Source organism: Calliphora vicina, chromosome 5 (genome assembly GCF_958450345.1).
Source record: "Calliphora vicina chromosome 5, idCalVici1.1, whole genome shotgun sequence".
In the NCBI taxonomy this organism is placed as follows: Eukaryota; Metazoa; Arthropoda; class Insecta; order Diptera; family Calliphoridae; genus Calliphora; species Calliphora vicina.
In genome coordinates, this window is record NC_088784.1 from 24,062,125 (window position 1) to 24,084,420 (window position 22,296).

Here is a 22,296-nt window from a genome sequence, read left to right on the forward strand (position 1 = left end):
GAAAGAAAAAGAAGTAACTGAAGTATATAAAAAAAAACAACAAAAAAACCTTACAAAAAAATCGTAAAATTCCCCCACACACACACACTCAAATATAATTAGAAATTCTTTACAATTCTCTAAAAGAATTTCTCTTAAATAATCGAAATTTTGCTCTAAAAAAAAAGTAACCAAATAATTGAAAACCTTAAACTAAAACAAAATAAACCCTAAAACCCAAACAAATTTTTTCAGAATTTTTAACAACCCTTGCTCGCCGCTGCATTTATGATGCTGAAAATGTGGCGGTGTTCAACCTGTTGTTTTTCTCTAAAAATTTTTTAAATTAAAAGTTTATTTTTGCTTTCCTTGGTTTTCTGTTCTTCTGGTTGTCTTTTTTTTTTCTTGGCAGAATTTTTTTTTATTTGCCCGAAATTTTTATTGATAATTGTGTTTTTTTTTATATAAAAATTGTATTGTTTTTTTTCACTTTATATTGTGTATTTTGTATTATTATGCCCCATCTTCCATCATTTTTATTGTTCAAACAAATTAAACATATAAAAACAGTGGCATTTTATTTAAGCAAAAAATTTATTTTAAAAGAATTGTATTAAATATCTTTTTTTTTCTTATTGCAATAAGATCAGCAGACACACACATACAAACAACAACAAAACAATAATAACAATAACAACAAGAACATAATGAAAAAGAGAATGAAATAAATTGTAATTTCTAATTTCCAACAAAAAAAAAATATGATTTGTTTTTTAATTTCTTGGGTAATTTACAGCAGTTTGAAAGGCGGGGGCGCCAGCCAGCAAACATGCCAAATGGTAAAAAAAAATCAAAAGGTTTGGGGAAAAAACCAAATAATTAGCAAATAATATTAAAAATAATTAACATGGTAAAATACACAAGAGTGGAAACACCTAACTCAGTTATCAAAAACCTAAGTGGTGAGAATGTATTAGTAAAAAAAAACTATGTGAAAACAAAAACAATACTCGTATATGTCAATTTTTTGTTTGATTTTTTTCTAGTTTCCACTATGTATATTTTTTCTTTATAATTTTAAGTTTAATTAAGCTTTTATGGATTTTGTCTGGTTTAAAATCTTCTATTTATTTATCAGAATATAAGGGTTTCGATTCAATATGACTTATATATGGTTTAATTTGAGCAGGAAGATCAATGTAATCTCTATGTAAAATTATTTTACAATCAGCCCAATCATGAATAAAAAATCCGCGAGAGTTTTTTTCCTTTTCCTATTTTTCCTATTCAAATTCAGTATTAAAAATGGGAAAAGAGAAAAAACTCTGTAACTACTGATAATTTGAAGGTTTGTGCAAAATGTATTACAGGTCAAATATATAAGCATGAAAGGGGCGATCAACAATTAATCGAAATTTGTAAGAAAGCCTATTTTATAAGTGAAATTTAGACAAAATAATGGAAATATAGAGGGTTTTGCATTTAGAAATAACCATTAGGTAATGAAAATCGAACGAATTCAAAACGATCGTTTGGAAAAGGTGTGATGAATTTTTATCGATTTCAAAAAGAAATTGTCCAGATGACAAATAGCTAATAATTTCATATTACATCAGCCTAAAAGTATGCCAATTTGTCTCGTTAATTTATTATTGCCGAAAACAGTTATAATTTCTTTTATCTTTCATTTACACTGAATTATCTACAACTGAATAGATTTTTAATAATATTCAAGTCAATTTATAATTATTTAATTAGATTTTTTAGGCATTTTTGGAAATTTTCTTCTGTTTTGTGGTGTTGGCAACATTACATATTATATCAGCCTAAAAGTATGCCAACACAAAGTTTTCTTGTCTTAAAACTAACAGTTATTGGCAACACTGTGTTGTCACATACAATTTGTATTAAAACCAACAAGTGGCAATACCGGTGGCAACACCGTGGCTGACGTCAGCCAAACTGGCTGATGTCAGCCGGAGCATCCGGAGTATAAAGTAGCCAGATTGATTAAAATAGAACAATTTTCTTTTTTTTTATTATTTTCTATTGACACTACTTTGACGTTATTATGTTGATGAATCAACAAAAAAAGCGGCAAAATGTAGTTTTTGAGTTTATTTTTATAATTTAGCAATTTTGTGAAAAACATTAATGGATTTTTTAAATAAAGAATCCTTTGAAATATGGCTAATGCCTGGTATGATATCTAGGCCGTAAAAAGCAAACGTAATACGCTGTTATAGTAAAAAGGAGACATGGTATTCTGCAAGCCACCCCCGGGGTTTACTAATTTAGCGGCTTCTTTAAAAGCCGATGAAAATAATATTGGAGTTGTCAAGAATCCAGCTATAGTAAGAAAAGTGGAAAATGGTAACTCATACACATTTTAGTTATTAAGTAAGATTTAACTTAAAAATCTGCAAGCCACCCCCGGGGTTTACTAATTTAGCGGCTTCTTTAAAAGCCGATGAAAATAATATTGGAGTTGTCAAGAATCCAGCTATAGTAAGAAAAGTGGAAAATGGTAACTCATACACATTTTAGTTATTAAGTAAGATTTAACTTAAAACAATTATTTTCCAACTAGAAGTTGACACTATAGTGGAGCAAGTACTAGTAATACCCATAATTTCTACACAATTGCTAAAGAAAGTATCACCCCTAACCAAATCTGCGGTTGTTGCTGTTCATAAATTGGCCAAACAGGGTGCCGTTTGTATCAAACGGGTTACGATATTGGCAAGGAAAGTGGCTGTGAGGTTATATCTTTAGAATCTAAAGTTCTATTACATCTTTAAAAGAGCTTTATTTATGATAATTTCGATTTAACGGAAGAAATTAAACGAAAGTATAAGAAATAATGTAAGTTATTGAATTTTTTTTCTATTTTTTTTTTTTAATATTAAGTTTTTCGGGAGGCCTTAAGTCCAGCAGTCCCTATAAGAAATTCACGATGTGTATGTGTACTCAGGTACACTTCCAAAACATAATTTACGATGTAGCTACTCGTAAGAACCTAAAAAAAAATTTAATTTAAAAAATTAGAAATCTATATTTCGGCACCTGAAATGCAAAATAACGTAAAATCACTTTTCAAAAGTTTATAGGAGAAGCCACAAAACAATGTAAAATAGAAACTACTTGAGATTTTGAAACAAAATTTTCAAATCTAACTTACAACGAAACTAGAAATATATTTTTCTTACGATTTTTTTAATTGTTGTTTTCTAAAACCAAAATAACGTATCATCCAAGGCGTATTAACAAGGTGAGTGCATAAAATCAGCTGTTTCTTAATTCGCTGTGGTTTTATGTACACTATATGTCAAACTTTGTTTATGTTTACATTTGTTATTGTAAATAACATAGTAATATTTTAATTCGCCTTGATTTTGACATTTACCGTACATTTTAACAAAAACAAATTGCCTGTTGTTTTTGCATTGTTGTATTTGTTGCCGGGACGCACTCACCTTGTTAATACGCCTTGGTATCATCCAAGGTGTATTCAATAAGGGGAAGTTACTATTACAGCTGATTATTGTTTGTTTTATTTATGTTGAGTTTGATAGTGTCAAAAAGTTGTTTACTCTTTGTGGTTAACATTTATAATATTTAAATTTAAACAAGTAAGAGTGCTATATTCGGCTATGCCGAATCTTATATACCCTTCACCTTTGTTGTGGATGTATTATTATTTTTTATAATTAGTATATATGTATGTACATTGCCCACTTTCAGCGTACAGCATCATAAATTTATCAAGAACACAAAAAACAACAACAACGCCAAACGAAACAAAAAAAAAGAAACAAAATACGCAAGCCAATGAAACCAACACACATCCAAACATACGTTTTATTGTATAAAAAACAACAACAACGACAAAAGAAACACAACACAAAAGAAAAACAAAATACTCAAAACATGCACATCCAAACATACGATTTATTTCTTTTTTGTCAAAAAAACATACACACAACCAAACAAACGTTTAGTTGTATAAAAAACAACAACAACGCCAAAAGAAACAAAACACAAAAAAACAAAATACGCAAATCATGCATATCCAAGCATACGTTTTGTTGCTTTTTTGTCAAAAAAACCAACACACAACCAAACAAACGTATAGTTGTATAAAAAACAACAACAACGCCAAAAGAAATAAAACACAAAAAAAACAAAATACGCAAAGCATGCACATCCAAAAACATACGTTTTGTTGCTTTTTTGTCAAAGCATGCAATACATTGTGTTTTTTGATGAAATTTTCAGAGGTTGTCTCGGATTTTTGCTCATATCTCCGTTATTTATGGACGGATTTTGCTGATTTTAAATAGCAAAATTCTCGAAAGTATGTCTGACAGAATTGTTGAAGATTTGGATCCCGGAGATATCTGGGGCCTTCAGAAAATTGATTTCAACAGACAGACAGACAGACAGACGGACAGACAGACAGACAGACAGACAGACAGACAGACAGACAGACAGACAGACGGACATGGCTTAATCGACTCCGCTATCTATAAGGATCCAGAATATATATACTTTATAGGGTCGGAAATGAAAAATGTAGAAATTACAAACGGAATGACAAACTTATATATACCCTTCTCACGAAGCTGAAGGGTATAAAAATAAAAATAATTTAAATAAATTTATTCATATCAACTAAATAATACAATAATTTGTATTATTTAGATATTTTGAGTTTTTATATAAAAAATCGATTTTTGGTTAGAAATATGAGTGATCACAGATCGAGCTCCTTTTCTTGATTAAACGCTTATTGGCCAAGTTATTAGCGAATTTAGATATTTTGAGTTTTTATATAAAAAATCGATTTTTGTTCAGAAATATAAGTGATCACAGATCGCTTATTGGCCAAATTATTAACAAATTTAGATATTTTGAGTTTTTAATTAAAAAATCGATTTTTGGTCAGAAATATGAGTGATCACAGATCGAGCTCCTTTTCTTGATTAAACGCTTATTGGCCAAGTTATTAGCGAATTTAGATATTTTGAGTTTTTATTAAAAAAAATCTATTTTTGGCTAGAAATATGAGTGATCACAGATCAAGCTGCTTTTCTTCATTAAACGCTTATTGGCCAAGTTATTAGCGAATTTAGATATTTTGAGTTTTTATATAAAAAAATCGATTTTTGTTCAGAAATATGAGTGATCACAGATCGAGCTCCTTTTCTTGATTAAACGCTTATTGGCCAAGTTATTAGCTATTTTAGATATTTTGAGGTTTAAAATAATAAAATTGATTTTTGGCTAAAAATATTGGCCAAGTTATTACCGATTTTAGATATTTTGAGTTTTTGTATAAAAAATCGATTTTTGGTCAGAAATATGAGTGATCACAGATCGAGCTCCTTTTCTTGATTAAACGCTTATTGGCCAAGTTATTAGCGAATTTAGATATTTTGAGTTTTTAAATAAAAAAAAAATCGATTTTTGGCTAGAAATATGAGTGATCACAGATCGAGCTGCTTTTCTTGATTAAACGCTTATTGGCCAAGTTTTAGCGAATTTATATATTTTGAGTTTTAAAATAATAAAATTGATTTTTGGCTAGAAATATTGGCCAAGTTATTAGCGATTTTAGATATTTTGAGTTTTTATATAAAAAATCGATTTTTGTCTAGAAATATGAGTGATCACAACGTCTGTCGGGTCAGCTAGTCAATAATAAAATCAATTTCGAATTTTTTGATGATACGTTGTTTTACATTTTAGATGACGATATATTCGATTCAGTGATTTTGGTAAGATTAAGTGTGATTCACAAGTTGCAAGTAAATTAAATTTATTTGGTAAAAAATGTTTGTAATTAACAACAACAAAAAGGAACACTTAATTTTATTGTTGTTTTTTTGTGAAAATTTACAAAACTAATTTGTTTTGTTTGTGTTGTGTTGTACAATACGTAAAATTATTCTGATATACCGCTTTAAAAAAAAAGCTTTAACTGGCTTCCTAAAATTACTAGAATGTTAACATTAGCCATATACAGAAGTCGTTAAATTTATAAAATTTGTTTTTGTTTATTTCACATCACATTTTTGCAAATTGGCTTTATTGTTTTTTCAAAAATACTCGTCATGCTTGCATTTGAATTATTTAATACTATAATCCACAAAGCCTCTTAGTACCATGAATTTGTCGAGAGTACCTTTATAATCCATATGTTCACTATCAGCCCAATTATGAATAAAAAATTCCGCGGGAGTTTGTTCCCCGGGAGTTTTTTCCCATTGAATTTGAATAGGAAAAATAAGAAAAGGGGAAAAACTCCCGGGGAATTATTATTCATAATTGGGCTGTATAAGAATTGCTGAGTGCTATTTCGATGGGATAAATTGAATCAACTCCAGGAGACTTTGGGCCGAATTACATCGAGTTAAATTGTTCGTCATCTTCATATTTAAGATTAACGGCCATTTTCACAATGTACGATTAAAAGTTAACGTGAACTTTAACCGCAAGTTAGGCTAATTTGAATTTCACAATGTACGATTAATTCTTAATTGACACTATTTAACAACAAAGTTGCTGTTAAATATAACCGAACAAATTTCGCCGGTTAGCATCTTAATTGTAAGAAATATAATAAAAGAACATGGAAAAACATTTATATTTTTGTAATATTTATAATTTTTAAAAGTGTAAAGCGAAGAAAAGTAAATTTTGCACGGGGTGATCCATATACCACCCGGATATTGCACTTACAAACCATGGTAAATGGTCCCCGTTAAACAAAACGACAGTTAGTTAATTTTCCTGTTAAAATAAAATAATCGTACATTGTGAAAATGGCCGTAAGAAAACACAAATTATTATTTTTTATGCCGTCTTTTAGACAATTTTTTATATTTCAATCTTTCATTACACTATTTTTCGTAAACAAATGTATGCATTATTGCCATACTTTCTACTGAATGCTTTGGTTAAGTAATCAAATAATGGTGAAACGTAAATCGGTAACCGTTGGTTAAATGGTCCCCGTTAAACAAACCGACAGTAAGTTAATTTTCCGGTTAAAATGAAATAATCGTACATTGTGAAAATGGCCGTAAGTACATTTTATTATAACTTCCATATTCGGTCACGATTGAGGCAATTCCGCTCCTGTATGGTTGGAAGGTCTCTATCGCTTATTATAGATATCCATTTAATCCAAAACCGTGGATTTACTGTTTCAACTAAAATACATCTTTGACCTTCGGGTTCAATAGGAAACCGGGGAAGTGATAAGTAAATAAAACTTCATGTACTATTTTTTTTTGTGGTGTAAGCATTATTTAGAAAGCTTAGATATTACTCTATTGAGTTATAAAGTTTAGTATAGATTGGTTTTGTAGTTTAGCAGTTATCTTTAAATATCGATTTATTTTGTAATTATTGACTTTAAATACAACTTAAGGTAGAGAGAGTCACACATGGCAAATATTTATTCAAAAAAGCGTAACCACTTTGTTTTAGCACAAATTTATACACTTCACCAAATTTACTTAAAAATATTTTTTTTAAAAATTAATTTTTTTTAAATTGTTTTAAACATTTTTTTCTAATTGTTTTATTATTTTTTTTTAAAAACGTTTTTTTCCTAATTTTTTTTAATTTTTAAAAAAAAAATATGGGACAATTTTTGCGATGAAAAAAAAATTTGGTTTAAAATTTTTTTTCCGATTTTGACCCATTGTAGGTCCAACTTACTTATATACATCGTAATTGCTGTAATTGGAAAACATAACAGCACAAATGGTATAATTTCTATTTCTAGTCCTCTTTTTACACTTGTCCACTCTTTAACTCTTTCAGCCACGCTTTTTTGTGTATAAGTTTAAAATCAAAACAATTGCATTTTTACTTTAATCAAGGTTAGTTTATTATAAAACTAGTTGATCGCCCCGGCTTCGCCCGGTAGCGTATACTAATGTTTGTTCTTCAAGTTTCTCCAACCCAGCCTGTTCTTATTTATTTGCAAATAAAATAACTAAATTTGTACTGCATACTTTAGGGAGCTTTTTTTATTACAGTTGACTGAACTCACAAAAAAAAAGAATTTCCGAGTTTTCGAAAAAATATAAAAAAAAAATCAGCAAAATCGCTCCAGCCGTTCTCACGTGATGACATTACATACATGGACCAGTAAGAAAAAAATTAATCAAAACATGAAAAAACCACCTCATTCCAAGGTTTTTTTGAGTTGTTGTAGCAGCAGGGTTTGCTGAGTTGACAGCCCTTGGCCGAGTAAACTCGGGTCATTCCGGTGCGTAGAGCCGGCTGTCGTGGGAATGAAGGTTTTTTTTTTGTGGAATGAAGTGGTTAGTTTGGCATTAAAAATAACTATGATACAAATGTTTGTTTCGTTTAAATTTTTTTTAAATCGAATATTTTTGACTAAATTTTCTAATCAAACAACCAAAATATCAAAGTAACACTGAATTCGATGAACAATAAACACTCTGTGGTTTTTTTATTGAATGCGTGAAAGTCTCTTAAAAAATCTGATTTTTACAATATTTTCAAATTAATATGTCCCGGTCCACACTGTGAAACATTTGCTGCAAAACATTGAGTTTGAAAAAGGGAACTTTGTTTCATGTACATGAAGTTTTTGTTGAGTATGTCATCCACATTTATTCGTTCGTATTCGTACTGTACAGAAATGTCAAAAACTGAAAAGCAAAAACTTCACTGTGTGGACACGAATGCAGTTTCAAAAGAGAATTAAAAAATGTTTTGCAGCAAATGTTTCACAATGTGGACCGGGACTATACATATTTATAATTGTTTAGCAAAATGGCACTTGATTCCAATAAACTATGTTTTAAAGACTATAGAAAATGTGGTTAGTAAACTAACCACCAAACCGCAAAGAGTTAAAACTCTCTGTCGTTCCGACTAATACTTAATTTCAATCGTTTATTAGGCACTAATTTCGTTATAACCCCCTGTCTATATCCGACAAATTTTTATCATGATAAACATCAAAATGGTTGTCAAGATAAAAAAAATTATCAGATATAGCATGATTCAAATATACATGATTCAAAAAATCCAAAAAGGACCTCAATGTTATAATGGAAGATTTTATATGCTTAGAAAATAACTAAAAAAATAACTGAGGCATTGGATATTTTTTATCATGGCTTACTTTCGATTTCTCCAACATCTACAATCAGCGAGAGAGTTTTTTCCAAGTCGAGTTTTATTAAAACTAAAGAAAATTATTTACTTGTTGGTTGAATTGTTATGTTTCGTTTATTTTTTATGTTTTGTTGTTCTTTTTAAAATAATTAAATAAGTACAGAAAATTCGCGGTGAAGCTTTTCTGTTTCCGTTTCTGTCTCCACGTGTAATTTTTATTTCTTAACATAAGAAATAACGCCGGCAGAATAACGGAACGTTATGTTTATGGTCAAGGGATAGAAAGAGCACGTATTCATGAAATTCGCATAGGTAATTTATTTTTGAATTTTCTGCTTATTTGATCTTTTCTAGCAAAGGCCATAACTCTTGTTTCTTTTTTGTAAGCCCAGATGTTAGTTTATTTCAATAAATGGTACACTCATATATCATAATTAGACAAAAAATCTCGACATTAAAAAAAACACGAGTTAGGGCCTTTCAATATTAAGGTAAGGTTATGTTCTGTTTAGGTTTTGCAAATCAAAAACACTATTTTAAGAGAAACAATTTAGTGTAAATTTTTATTTTTCATTTAATTTAATAATATTTTTGAATATTTTTCATTTTATTTGAAAATTTATTGAATTTTTTGGTTTCTAAATTTTGATAGAATTTTCAAAATCTTTATTTCGTAACAAGAATTTGTTTATTATATATATAACAAGTAAGAGAGCTATTTTCGCCTTGCCGAATCTTATATACCCTTCACAAAATTATACTTCAAAATACAAATTTTCAATATTTTTAGGTAAACAAAATTTATTTTTTTTTCCAAAGTTGTTTTTTAATTTTTTGGAAAAAAAATTTTTTCAAATTGTTATTTTAATTTTTTTAAATTTCAAAAAATAATTTTTTTTTAATTTTTTAAAAAATATTTTTTGTTTTTTAAATATTTTTTTGGTGAAAAAAAAATCGGGTTAAAAAATATTTTTTCCGATTTTGATTCATTGTAGGTCCAACTTACTATGGTCTTATATACGTCGTTGCAAAGGTCTTTGAAATATCTATGATTAGATATCCATATTGTCTATATTAATGACTTAGTAATCCAGATATACACACAGCCTCAAAAGTGAGTAAACACTAGCGAATTTTTGACTTTTTTTAAGATCATGAAAATCATTATAGTCCGACTTAAATCTTATTTTTTTTCACAACCGAATCTATTATTCAACTCAATCTCCAGCAAATCGATGGATAAATTTTAGAATTTTCATTATCTTAAAAAAAATCAAATAATTGTTGGTGTATACTCAATTTTTAGGCTCACTGTAGGTCAAAAATCGAGGTTGTCCTGGCCATTTGTGGACCGATTTTGCTGATTTTAAATAGCAAACTTCTCGAAAGCATGTCTGACAGAATTATTGAAGATTTGGATTCCGAAGAAATCTGGGGTCTTCAGAAAATTGATTTCAACAGACAGACGGACATGACATGTAATCGACTCCGCTATCTATAAGGATCCAGAATATATATAAAAAATAGGATCGGAAAATTATATTGTGGAAATTACAAACGGAATGACAAACTTATATATACCCTTCTCACGAAGGTGAAAAGGAAATTTTAACAGTTTATGTTGAACATTATTTCTGCAAATAAATGTTTCTGGGGTCCACACATGAACATATAATGTTGGCAATAGAATTTAACACATGAGTACATAATTATTTTCAAGTTTATTGAGCGTAGATTATATACAATACATTAAATAAAAAAACAAATCATTTTAATAAAAAAAAACTCAAACTATTATATGTATTTACAGCCGTTAATTAAAATCTAAAACCCAACACTTTATAATTTTATTATTATTAAACTATTACTAATAAAAAATAAGGTTAAAGAAATTATACAACAATATATGTATTTAAGCTATCAGTTGGGAGATATTTTCACAAAATTTTCATCATCTAAAATCTTGAATATATAAGTGCGATATGTTTCCAATTCATAAATATACTTTTTGCTACAATCTTGCATAATACTCGCCACCACAGGTTTAATATTGGTAATGCCAGTCATTTCACACATTTCTTTATAGTATTCATACTAAAACAATAGAGAATTATAATTAGAAACCTGGAGGATAGCTTTAATTAATTTATTAAACTCACCTGTTTGGGTCCCATTTTATGGGCCTCACATTGCCGCATGCCCTTCTCCTTGCGCTCCGCCAAGTCACGCTGCAATTCATCCATCATTTCCTGCTTCGAGGGAAATTCCAATTCATTGCTAAAGAATTTCAAAGCAAAACGTATTTGCATATCAAAACATTGGGTGGGCAAAACTAAAAACGGCAAACCAATAATGGCCATCGAGGGATGCTCGATATTGATGCATTGTTTGTACAAGGGCTGGACATGACTATTTTGCACATAAATGCCACAATCACAGCTCAGAAAGGGAAATGAGTATTGATAGCCGGTACAATAAACAACACAATCGAAATCCTCTACAGTGCCATCCTTAAAGACAGCGCCCGTTTCCGTGAAATACTGGACATCGGGTTTCTGTGTTACGGGTCCCATGAAATCGGTGGGTGGCGTTTCGGGCAAATGATGACTGAGAAATACTTGTCTAGCCGTTTTAGCAATATGTTGAGTGACATCCATGCCACTGGGCCCAGCACCAATAACCAAAACTGTTTGATCTGTGGTAGGGCAGAAGGGGAAATGCAATAAATAAATAAATTAATTTGTTGTAAACCATGAATAAAATAATAATATTATTGTTTTTTTGTTATTTACGTAAGTAAATATTATTTAGCATCAGTTTTATAAATAAAAAAAATGTAATTTTAAACTGATAACCCAATTGATTGCAACTGGAAACAAAAGCAGACCATGGGGGGTCCAAATGTTATTTATATTTTTAAAAATATTAGAAATCAAAAACAAGTCTGACTGTGACGAATCTTATATACCCTTCATTTTAATAAATAAACAAGTAAGAGAGCTGTCTGTTGAAATCAATTTTCTGAAGACCCCAGAAATCTTCGGGATCCAAATCTTCTATATAATAAAAATCAAATGTTCGTTGGTAATTGCATCAGTAGAGAACGGTCGGACCGAATTAGACAATTTTTTTTTTTTAAATGTTGGTCATAGCCCAACTTAGGTTTTTACGGAATGAAAAATTGACCACGCCCGCTTTTACGCCCACTTTTTTCGATTTATCTAAAATCGGAAAACGGCTACACCGATTTGGCTAATTTTTTGTTTAAATGATCATAGTTATTCAATTTAAGTTTTTACTGAAAGAAAAATTAACCACTCCAATTTTTCTCCGATATATCTAAAATCCCAGGACGCCTGGACCGATTTAACTAATTTTTTTTAATGTTCGCAATACATATTCCGCAATTAAATACATCTGCAAAATACAATCATATTTCAGACCAAAATTCGATTACTTATATAAAAACTCAAAATATTTAAATTCGCTAACAACTTGGCCAATAAGCGTTTAATCAAGAAAAGCAGCTCGATCTGTGATCACTCATATTTCTTAACAAAAATCGATTTTTTATATAAAATCTCAAAATATCTAAATTCGCTAATAACTTGGTTAATAAGCGTTTAATCAAGAAAAGCAGCGCGATCTGTGATCACTCATATTTCTGAACAAAAATCGATTTTTTATATAAAAACTCAAAATATTTAAATTCGCTAATAACTTGGTTAATAAGCGTTTAATCAAGAAAAGCAGCGCGATCTGTGATCACTCATATTTCTGAACAAAAATCGATTTTTTATATAAAAACTCAAAATATCTAAATTCGCTAATAACTTGGCCAATAAGCGTTTAATGAAGAAAAGCAGCTCGATCTGTGATCACTCATATTTCTAGCCAAAAATCGATTTTTTTTAATAAAAAATCACAATATCTAAAATCGCTAATAACTTGGCCAATAAGCGTTTAATCAATAAAAGGAGCTCGATCTGTGATCACTAATTTTTCAGACCAAAATTCGATTACTTATATAAAAACTCAAAATATGTAAACCTAACTCGTGTTTTTTTTGTAAGTCCAGATTTTCGTTTATTTCGATAAATGGTCCGATCATATATCATAAGTATCCAAAAAAATCTAGACTTAAAAAACACGAGTTAGGACATTTTTATATTAAACCATCGACATTGTTTTCGGCTATTCCCGAAATATATAATGATACTGTAATTTAGGAATATTATAGCCAAATTTCATGTAAAAACTTAATGTTATAATTATTATTCACCCCTATCGGCAATAACAAGTGAAATTTTGTTCCCATGAAATATTCATTTCCCTCGAAGGGAAAATTGCTATCGTGAAATTCCCCATGAACTTTTCATTCACAATAGTTGATTTTGTTCGTAACAGCTGTTTATTGTTTACAAAATTCCATCTAAAAATTCCACAGCATGCGGAATTTTTTCACGTGAACAAAGTTGATGAACGAAAAAATTAAAAGGGAACATATTTCATGTGAAATATTGATTCGCGATAGGGGTGATTAAATATCAGAGCTTCGAATTAATTAATAAAATTTTAGCTTAATTCACTAAAATCTTAATCCGTAATTAAAGAATGTCAGCCTTTCATTCCATAATTCCATTCCTAATATTTAATTTTTTATATTCAATCCCAATCCTTTGTTTAAACTGAATTAATGCCCGTAATTTCAACAAATAAATATCTACGGTGTGAAATACCCATCTGATAAACTTACCTAAAAGATAACTTGACATTCATTTTAAATTCATATCTACGGATAAAAAATACTAAATGTTTTTACTCCATAAGTAACTAAGCACTGATAGGTATCTATTTGTAGAAATTACGGGCATAAAGTTAATTAATAACAGAATTTATTCAAACTTTGAATGATTAAATTTTTGTTAAATCAAATCATTTACAAAATTAATTGAAAAAATTTTCTTTACACAGAAAAAAAAAATTCTGTGTAGTCTTTTTGTACTAGATTTGAATTGAAGAAAAATGTAATCAATTAATCACCCCTATCGCGAATCAACATTTCACATGAAATATTTTCCCTTTTCCTTTTTTCGTTCATCAACTTTGTTCACGTGAAAAAAATTCCCCTTGTTGTGAAATTTTTAGATGGAATTTTGTAAACAATAAACAGCTGTTACGAACAAAATCAACTATTGTGAATGTAAAGTTCATCATGATATTCCCGATAGCAATTTTCCCTTCGAGGGTAATGAATATTTCATGGGAACAAAATTTCACATGTTATTGCCGATAGGGGTGAATAAATTTTTTAAGCTATTTTGTTATGGATTTGAAGGAGAAATTTAAAGAAATTAGAATGATTCAATAAGAAATAAATTCTATAAATAATCAGGCCTGTCACACATTTTGTTCGGAATGGTTTCAATTCCGTGGTTTTTATTCCTATCTATTTCGTTTGAGGTTCTTCAGATTCCGTGTAATTTACTAATTCCAAAAATATTTAATAATTCTATATTTCTGATTTAAATTTGATAGCGTTTTTTATATTAAAACAAAAAGGAACCTTTTGGTACAGAAATTTATTAAAAATTTTAGAAAAACAAATAATTACAAAGAAATATCAATTCCACTTTGAAAACTGAAAGTGGTTTCATTCCGAAAGAAATTTTCGTTTTACTTTTTCTGAAGAAGCAAAATACGAAATTAATTCTACTTTCGATCGAAATGGAATTCTGTGACAGGCCTGAATGAATTAACTTTTTAAATTTTCATACGAAAAATCCCCAAAAAAAAAGAAATTGTAAACCAAAAATTTTTTTTTTTAAATTTAAAAAAAAAAAATTTAAATTAAAATTTAAAAAAAAAAATTTTAAATTTAAATTTAAAAAAAAAAATTTAAAATTAAAATTTAAAAAAAAAAATTTAAATTTAAAACTTAGTAATCCAGATATAGAACAAAAATAGGTAAAAAATCGAGGTTGTCCTGGTTTTTTCTTTATGTACCAGCCATTTGTGGACCGATTTATTCGATTCGACCGATCCGGAAGAATTCCGGAGATATTGATGTATGAATCGTGTATGTAAGTTAGTTTGGGGGCTTCGGAAACTTGATTTCAACAGACAGACGGACATGGCTATAACGACTTCGCTATCTATAATGATCCAGAATATATATACTTTATAGGGTCGGAAAATTATATTGTGGAAATTACAAAAGGAATGACAAACTTATATATACCCTTCTCACGAAGGTGAAGGGTAACGATTGTAGTAGTAAAATTGTTAAATTAAACTAGTTTTGGATGACCCTGAATTAATGTAAAAGCCAGCCAGGCAGTCCGGACTAAATAATATTGTTCCCGGAATTGAACCATTGCCGATTCAGATTTCTTTGGCAAAGTCTTTGAAATATCTTTAATTTGATAAACCAATCCACATGAGATCCAAGAGCTTCCAATGCAATGGATTGAAAGGTAGGATTATTGTCAAACTACCCAGGGAAGCCTTTTCAATTGAGACTAGAACATTATGACAATATGACATGATACGATAGCATGGCAACAAATGCAATAGTTTTTTTTTTTAAATTTTTAGTAAAACTATTATTTAATTACTTCATCTAATCTATTAATTCTTTTAACTTCCTGTCCTTCAGATATACTGTTGCAAAAATATATTTATTTTGCTCTCGCCTCTAATCATTCAAAATTTACGAGTTGTAGTATTCACACTAAAAACAAAAATGCCGGATTCTAATCAGCTAAAGTCTAAATTGTTGTCTGACGTGATATATGTATAGGTTGTAGGTTGTTATCAGGAAGTGCTGCATTTTTATACAATAATTTAATGTTTTGATTTTAAAAAAATATCGGTTATTACTCTGTAGACAAATTAGAACGTATATGTTTTTGGATGGCTAATCTTATCTAGACTTAAACGCTACAAATTGTTAGTGGTCACATTTTTATTTATTTTTTTTTTTGTTTACTCATATCTTTTGACAGACATCAATTTTAATTACGCTTAATTTAACAATATCAAATATTTCATGGCTCATTTCCATTGAATGAATAAATTTTTGCGTAAAAAAAAACAATCTAAAAGTTTTCCTTTAACTTTGTTAAGATAAGAATGAGGCATATACATATTTTTAATCTGGTTACACGTTTTGTAGGTTCGATTAGATTTGGCATATAAATTGTTGTTTATACAATAGATCCTTCGAGAGTTTGTTAAAATAATGGAATTATCGCTAATAAGAACTAGAATAAGTTTCTCTATGACAACAAAAGCTGCCTATTATATAGTGGTTTGATAGTATAATGGAAACTTTTACAAATATCATATTAATAGATCAAAATTCACCCTCCTTCAAAATAAACTTATGCCATTCCGATTGTAACCCATCAAAATATATGTTCTTGGTTCCAATAAGATTCTAACACAATCTAGCTATGTCTGTCCCTCTTTTGAAAACACGATAGGGATCAAACGAAAAGAGCTAGCTGATATTTTCTACAAATACTCTCTGTGGATAATGTTTATTTGGTATTGAAAATGGGCAATACGTTCCATGATTTCATACAAATGTCCCCCTGGAATACTGTTTGTTCAGTAATAAATATGTTGATTATGCGGCAATCGTGATATAAATTTGTAATGATTAATTCTAAGTGCTCTGAAATTATACTGTAAATAATGGCGAAGATCGGGCAACTTTTGTCCCTAGTCCTCATCCAAGGTCCCCCACAGAAAATACCAAACAAACCTTACCTAACAGAGAGTATTTGTGGAACATTTCAGCCAGCTAGCTCCTTTCGCTTGGGCATTATCATGATTTCATAGCTACAACGTTCATAGGGAAATAGAGAAATTTAATTTGTGTGCTTTTATGGGTTAAAAATAAAATATATTGTGAAATGAGGCTATCAGTGCAAAAGTGGTGTAACCCCAAACTATTTATTTAGTGGTATATTCGACTTACACCACTTTTGCTACATTACTTTGTTATATTATGCTCTGTGCAAAAAATATTTTTAAGCTTCATCTGCTTTTGAATACCAAAAGGTAGATACCCAACCAAAAAAAAATTTTGGGTTACACCACTTTTAGCCTTGGATACCCTGCAATCCAGGATTGGTTCGTAGAGTCCCGGAATCTTTCGAAGATCAATATATTGTAGTGGAATATAGGATGCTTAACCTCCCTATTTCCCTGATGAAGCCTAAAAGAGTTCATCATGGAATCTTACCACTAGACATTTTTGCCTGAAACCCTGTAATATGGGACAGTTAAACCGAATTATTTCCACTGTCTCTAGTTTCTCAATATCCTCGCACATGCTACAGAAGTCCTGTGCACCCATATCCCATTTACCAATGAATGCTCCAATGGAGCAGTGATCTGTTATCACTCCTACTAAAGACCTGATACATTTCCTATCCAACTCAATTATTATTCTGGTTGTCTTTGCATTCAACTTTGGCCAAATAGCCCTGGACACCCTGCAATCTATCCTACTACACCAGAATTGGTTCGTAGAGTCCCGGAAACTTTCGAAGCTCAATATATAGTAGTGGAATATAGGATGCTTAACCTCCCAGTCCCTATTTCCCTAATGAAGCCTAAACGATTACCTAGATTCATCATGGAATCTTACCAATAGACATTTTTGCATGAAACTCTGTAATCTGGGACAGTCCTTAGTTCCCCAATATCCTTGCACATGCTACAGAAGTCCTGTGCACCCATATCCCATTTACCAATGAAGTCTCCAATTTATCACTCCTACTAAAGACCTGAGACTTTTCCTATCCAACTCAATTAGTAGTCTGGTTGCCTTTGCATTCAATTTTGGCCAAATAGCCCTGGATACCCTGCAATCTGTGCTACTACACCAGGATTGGTTCGTAGAGTCCCGGAAAATTTCGAAGCTCAACCTATAGTAGTGGCATATAGGATGTTTAACCTCCCAGTTCCTATTAATATAACACAGATACGAACTCTGTCTATCCAGTTCATCTGTTATCTCATTTCCTTGTATGTTACAGTCATCTAGAGCCCTTTTCTACACTTTGCTCGAGTGTTCCATATGATATTTCAAAGCCCTCAGTTCAGCCTGAATATCTACATAAATTGTCACTACAGAATCCTGTGTGACGTGTTCCCATATTAAATCCATGGCTTTCCAGATCTCTGCCTGGAAGACGCTGCATTCGTCTGGAAGTCTGTACGACACTTTGATGTCCTCATCTACTACATAAACTCGGGCTCCAGTGCCAGCCCATCTGTGAAAACTGCAACCCCTTCAAACAGCTGTCTAGTTCCAACCCATTCGTCGCTACTTGGAAACACAATTGGGGCTTAAATACCGAAGTCTAAAGTCGTTATCTTAAGGTCTGGGAATGCGGGAATTTTTGCTTAACTTCTTTAATTTGAAGAAAAGTGCCGCTGAAGCCCACCAATTGCTCACCAAAAATTATGGTGAATGTGTTTCATTGGCTACAATGTGCGAGAGATGGTTTGTGCAGTTCAGTAGTGCTGATTTTTACACGGAAGACAACGACCGTCCAGGCCCAAAAAAGTTTGAAGAACAAGAATTGGCGGCATTACTCCATGAAGATTGCTGTAAAACTCAACAAGAGCTTGCTAAATCATTGGAATTTCAGAACGTTTGCAAGCTCAGGATTCATCCAAAAGCAGGGAAATACGAATTGAAGCCGAAAGACCTTGAAAGACGTCCGAAATGATGAGAATCATTACTTGCGATGAAAAATGGATACATTACAATAAACTCAAGCGTAAGAGATCGTATGTGAATCCCGGCCAACCAGCCGCATCGACAACAAAGTCAAATATTCATGGCGCTAAGGTAATGCTCGGTTTTTGGTGGGAGCAAAAGGGAATAGGGAACATGTACCGAACGCAACTGATTCGTTTGAAACGATCATTGGCCGAAAAACGACCAGAATATGCGGTCAGATATGAAACCTTAATATTCCATAATAACAACGACCGGCTATATGTTGCAATACCTGTTAAAAAGTATTTAGAATAAAGTGGTTGGAAAGTTTTGGCTCAACCGCTTTATAGTCCAGACCGTGACACGTCCGACTACTTTTTTTCAATAGCTGCAGAACGTATAGTCTCCATTTATTAGTATAATTGCTTTGTTATGACAAAATTGTTACATCCAGTCTATACCAGATAAATTTTTATCATGATAAACGTCAAAATGTTGGTCAAGATAAAAAAAGGAAACGGTGAACCTGGACCGAACGCAACTGATTCGTTTGAAGCGATCATTGGCCGAAAAATGACCAGAGTATGCGGCAAGATATGAAACCTTAATATTCCATCATAACAACGCTCGGCTATATGTTGCAATACCTCTTAAAAAGTATTTAGAATAAAGTGGTTGGGAAGTTTTGCCTTATAGTCCTGACCATGCCCCGTCCGACTACTTTTTTTCGATAGCTGCAGAACGTATAGTCTCCATTTATTAGTATTATTGCTTTGTTATGACAAAATTGTTACCCCCTGTCTATACCAGATAAATTTTTATCATGATAAACTTCAAAATGTTGGTCAAGATAAAAAATGATCAGATATAGTCGCCATTTTTTAGTATTATTGCTTCGTTATGACAAAATTGTTAATGCTTTTCCTAACCCCCTGTCTATACTTGACAAATATTTATCATAACAATAAATGACATTTGTTGTCAAGACAAAGTTGTCTTAGCAAAAGCACTAACAGTTTTGTCATAACGAAGCAATAATACTAAAAAATGGGGAATATATCTGATAATTTTTTATCTTGACAGCCATTTTGACGTTTATCATGATACAAATTTATCAAGTATAGACAGGGGGTTAGACAAACGTCATTAATTGTTATGATAAATATTTGTCAGGTATAGACAGGGGGCAAACGAATATATTTCTTTGTTTGAATAAAATTTGTAAAAATACACTATTTAAGAATTTAAGAAAAACAGTTCATAGATTTGAATCGATATTTATTGGGTTAAAATGAATTTTGAATAATTTTAGGTTAAAGTATTGTAATATTGCTTTGCACTTGGAAATTTCAAAAGCTATAAATATAAACTTAATAGAAGACTTACCCCTAAACTTTTCTGGCGTACGATAGAGATGACTGTGTAACTGCAGGCCACGATAAATATCCATGCCGGGTATATCCGGGTACTGGGGTTTCGTATAATGGCCATTGCAAACAAAAATTCTATCAAAATATTCTATACTCAAGACATTTGTCTTGTGATTCAAAACATGGATCTAATGGTTAAAAAAAAATAAGAAATAAGAAAATAAATAAAGAAAAAAACAAACAACTTTTCTCTAAGCTCACTTAAGCCTGTCATTAAATTGCATCATCATAATTATCATTATCAAACATGATGCAAAAATAAAAATTCAAAAAGAAAAAAAATACTTGCCTCCCATTCCTTATTGAGACGTGGTTTAACGCGTATCACTTCATGTTCAAATTTAATGTAATTTCTTAGTTTGAAATGATCAGCATAGAGATTCAAATAATCTAAAACATCGGCGGAAGTGACAAATGACAATTCATACTTTTCCGGATAGGGGAAGTCGGGAAAACCCATGACCTCTTTAGGCAGATTTGTTCTTTATTTAAAATTAGTATTATTAATAAATTTTCCTTCCCAAATGAATAGAAAACAAATACCTTAAACCCTGATACATGCTACTATGTACCTCCTCATCACACTGTACAGTGGCATCGGTATCTTCGTATACCCAGGTGCCACCTACCTGATTCTCCCTTTCATAGCACACCACTTCCAAATGATGCTCTAAAGAATTTTTCACCGCCGACAAGCCAGCTGTACCCGCTCCTATAACACACACACGTATTTTTTTATTCATTTCTCCTTTTTAAATTTTTCTTTCTGTTTCTATTATTAATGCAATTTTAAACTATTTTTTATTTAATTTATTTGTTAATTTTTCTCTCTAATTTCTTTTTGTTTTTAACCGTTTGAGCCAACCGCTTCAGAAGTTTGAATAGTTACTGCATCATGCAAAAGATTTCTGTCTGATCGTCATGCAGCAACTAGTGGATTGATTTTACGATTACTACTTCGGCTGTATTGGTTTGATTCGTTTTATTTATTTTTTTTTTGATTTGTATATTATGTACCCTACCCTACTTATAAACTGGTTGTATCTCTAGTTTGTTATCACCGCTTGTTAATGGAAATGTAGATTTCTGTTTCATACATATTTCAACTACATAACTACCCAGTAAACATCATGTGCATGTGCAGAGAATGGAAATTATTTATTGATATCTTTCTTTGCTGGGAGTGAAAGGTCCAACATCATGATTTATGAAATGAAAACTGTTGTAAATGTTTGAATAACCTATTTATACAAAGTAGTTACTAAGTTTATATCACTATGTCATGTAATGAATTATTTGAAGTTTTAATAAATGACAGTTCTTTTCTGATACTCAACACAACAGGTTATGGGCCTCATGACGCGCGAAATTTAAAGAGAACAAGTGTAAAGAGGAAAAGTAGAAGGAAAATTTCGAGAACTTGTTAAATCGGTTTTTAAATTCGTTTATTACATTATTTTTTTTAAAAAAAAATTTAAATTGCGACGATAGAATGGCTGCAAATAATTTGTCATTCCCGTTTGATAAATTGCGTGGTCGGGAAAACTTCGACGTATGGAAGCGCCACGCAAAATCATATTTAGTCCTAAAGGGCTGTTGGGAAATGGTACATGTAGGTCTTGGCGAAGCTCCTACTGGCAACGATCTTCAAAAAGATGAACGCGCACTAGCCGAAATCACGCTCATGATGGAACCATCGAATTTTGCTCACATTGCGACAGCGGACACTGCAAAGGAAGCTTGGGACGCACTTTTAAATGCTTTTGAAGACACGGGACTAACTAGGAAAGTCGAGCTTCTCAAACGTTTGGTCCAGATGAAGCTATCGGACTTTGGCAGTGTACAAGAGTATGTTAGCGAAATGATAATGATGTCGCTGAAAGTTCAACAAAGTGGGCTAAAACTTGATGATGAATTGATAGCCTCACTCATGCTGGCCGGTTTACCAGACGAGTTTGCATCACTCGTGATGGC

General features: G+C 31.0%; 1 protein-coding gene across 1 annotated transcript; it reads right to left on the reverse strand.

Moving 5' to 3' along the window:
• Positions 1-10,849: 10,849 nt before the first annotated feature.
• Positions 10,850-21,211, reverse strand: Fmo-2 (Flavin-containing monooxygenase 2). Its single transcript, XM_065513498.1, has 5 exons — positions 20,866-21,211; positions 20,612-20,804; positions 20,279-20,450; positions 11,307-11,842; positions 10,850-11,241 (listed from the first exon to the last, which is right to left on the reverse strand). Exons 1-5 carry the CDS (start codon positions 21,063-21,065, stop codon positions 11,068-11,070), a joined length of 1,275 nt encoding a protein of 424 aa, XP_065369570.1. The 5' UTR covers positions 21,066-21,211; the 3' UTR covers positions 10,850-11,067.
• Positions 21,212-22,296: the final 1,085 nt, after the last annotated feature.

Excerpts from the sequence above, each read along its gene's own strand:
- Fmo-2 (XM_065513498.1), bottom strand. The coding sequence starts at position 21,065 with ATGAATAAAAAAATACGTGTGTGTGTTATAGGAGCGGGTACAGCTGGC. Across the intron at positions 20,451-20,611 it reads GTCTCAATAAGGAATGGGAG|ATCCATGTTTTGAATCACAA; the intron begins GCAAGTATTTTT and ends TTTAACCATTAG. Across the intron at positions 11,242-11,306 it reads ATAAAATGGGACCCAAACAG|TATGAATACTATAAAGAAAT; the intron begins GTGAGTTTAATA and ends CTATTGTTTTAG.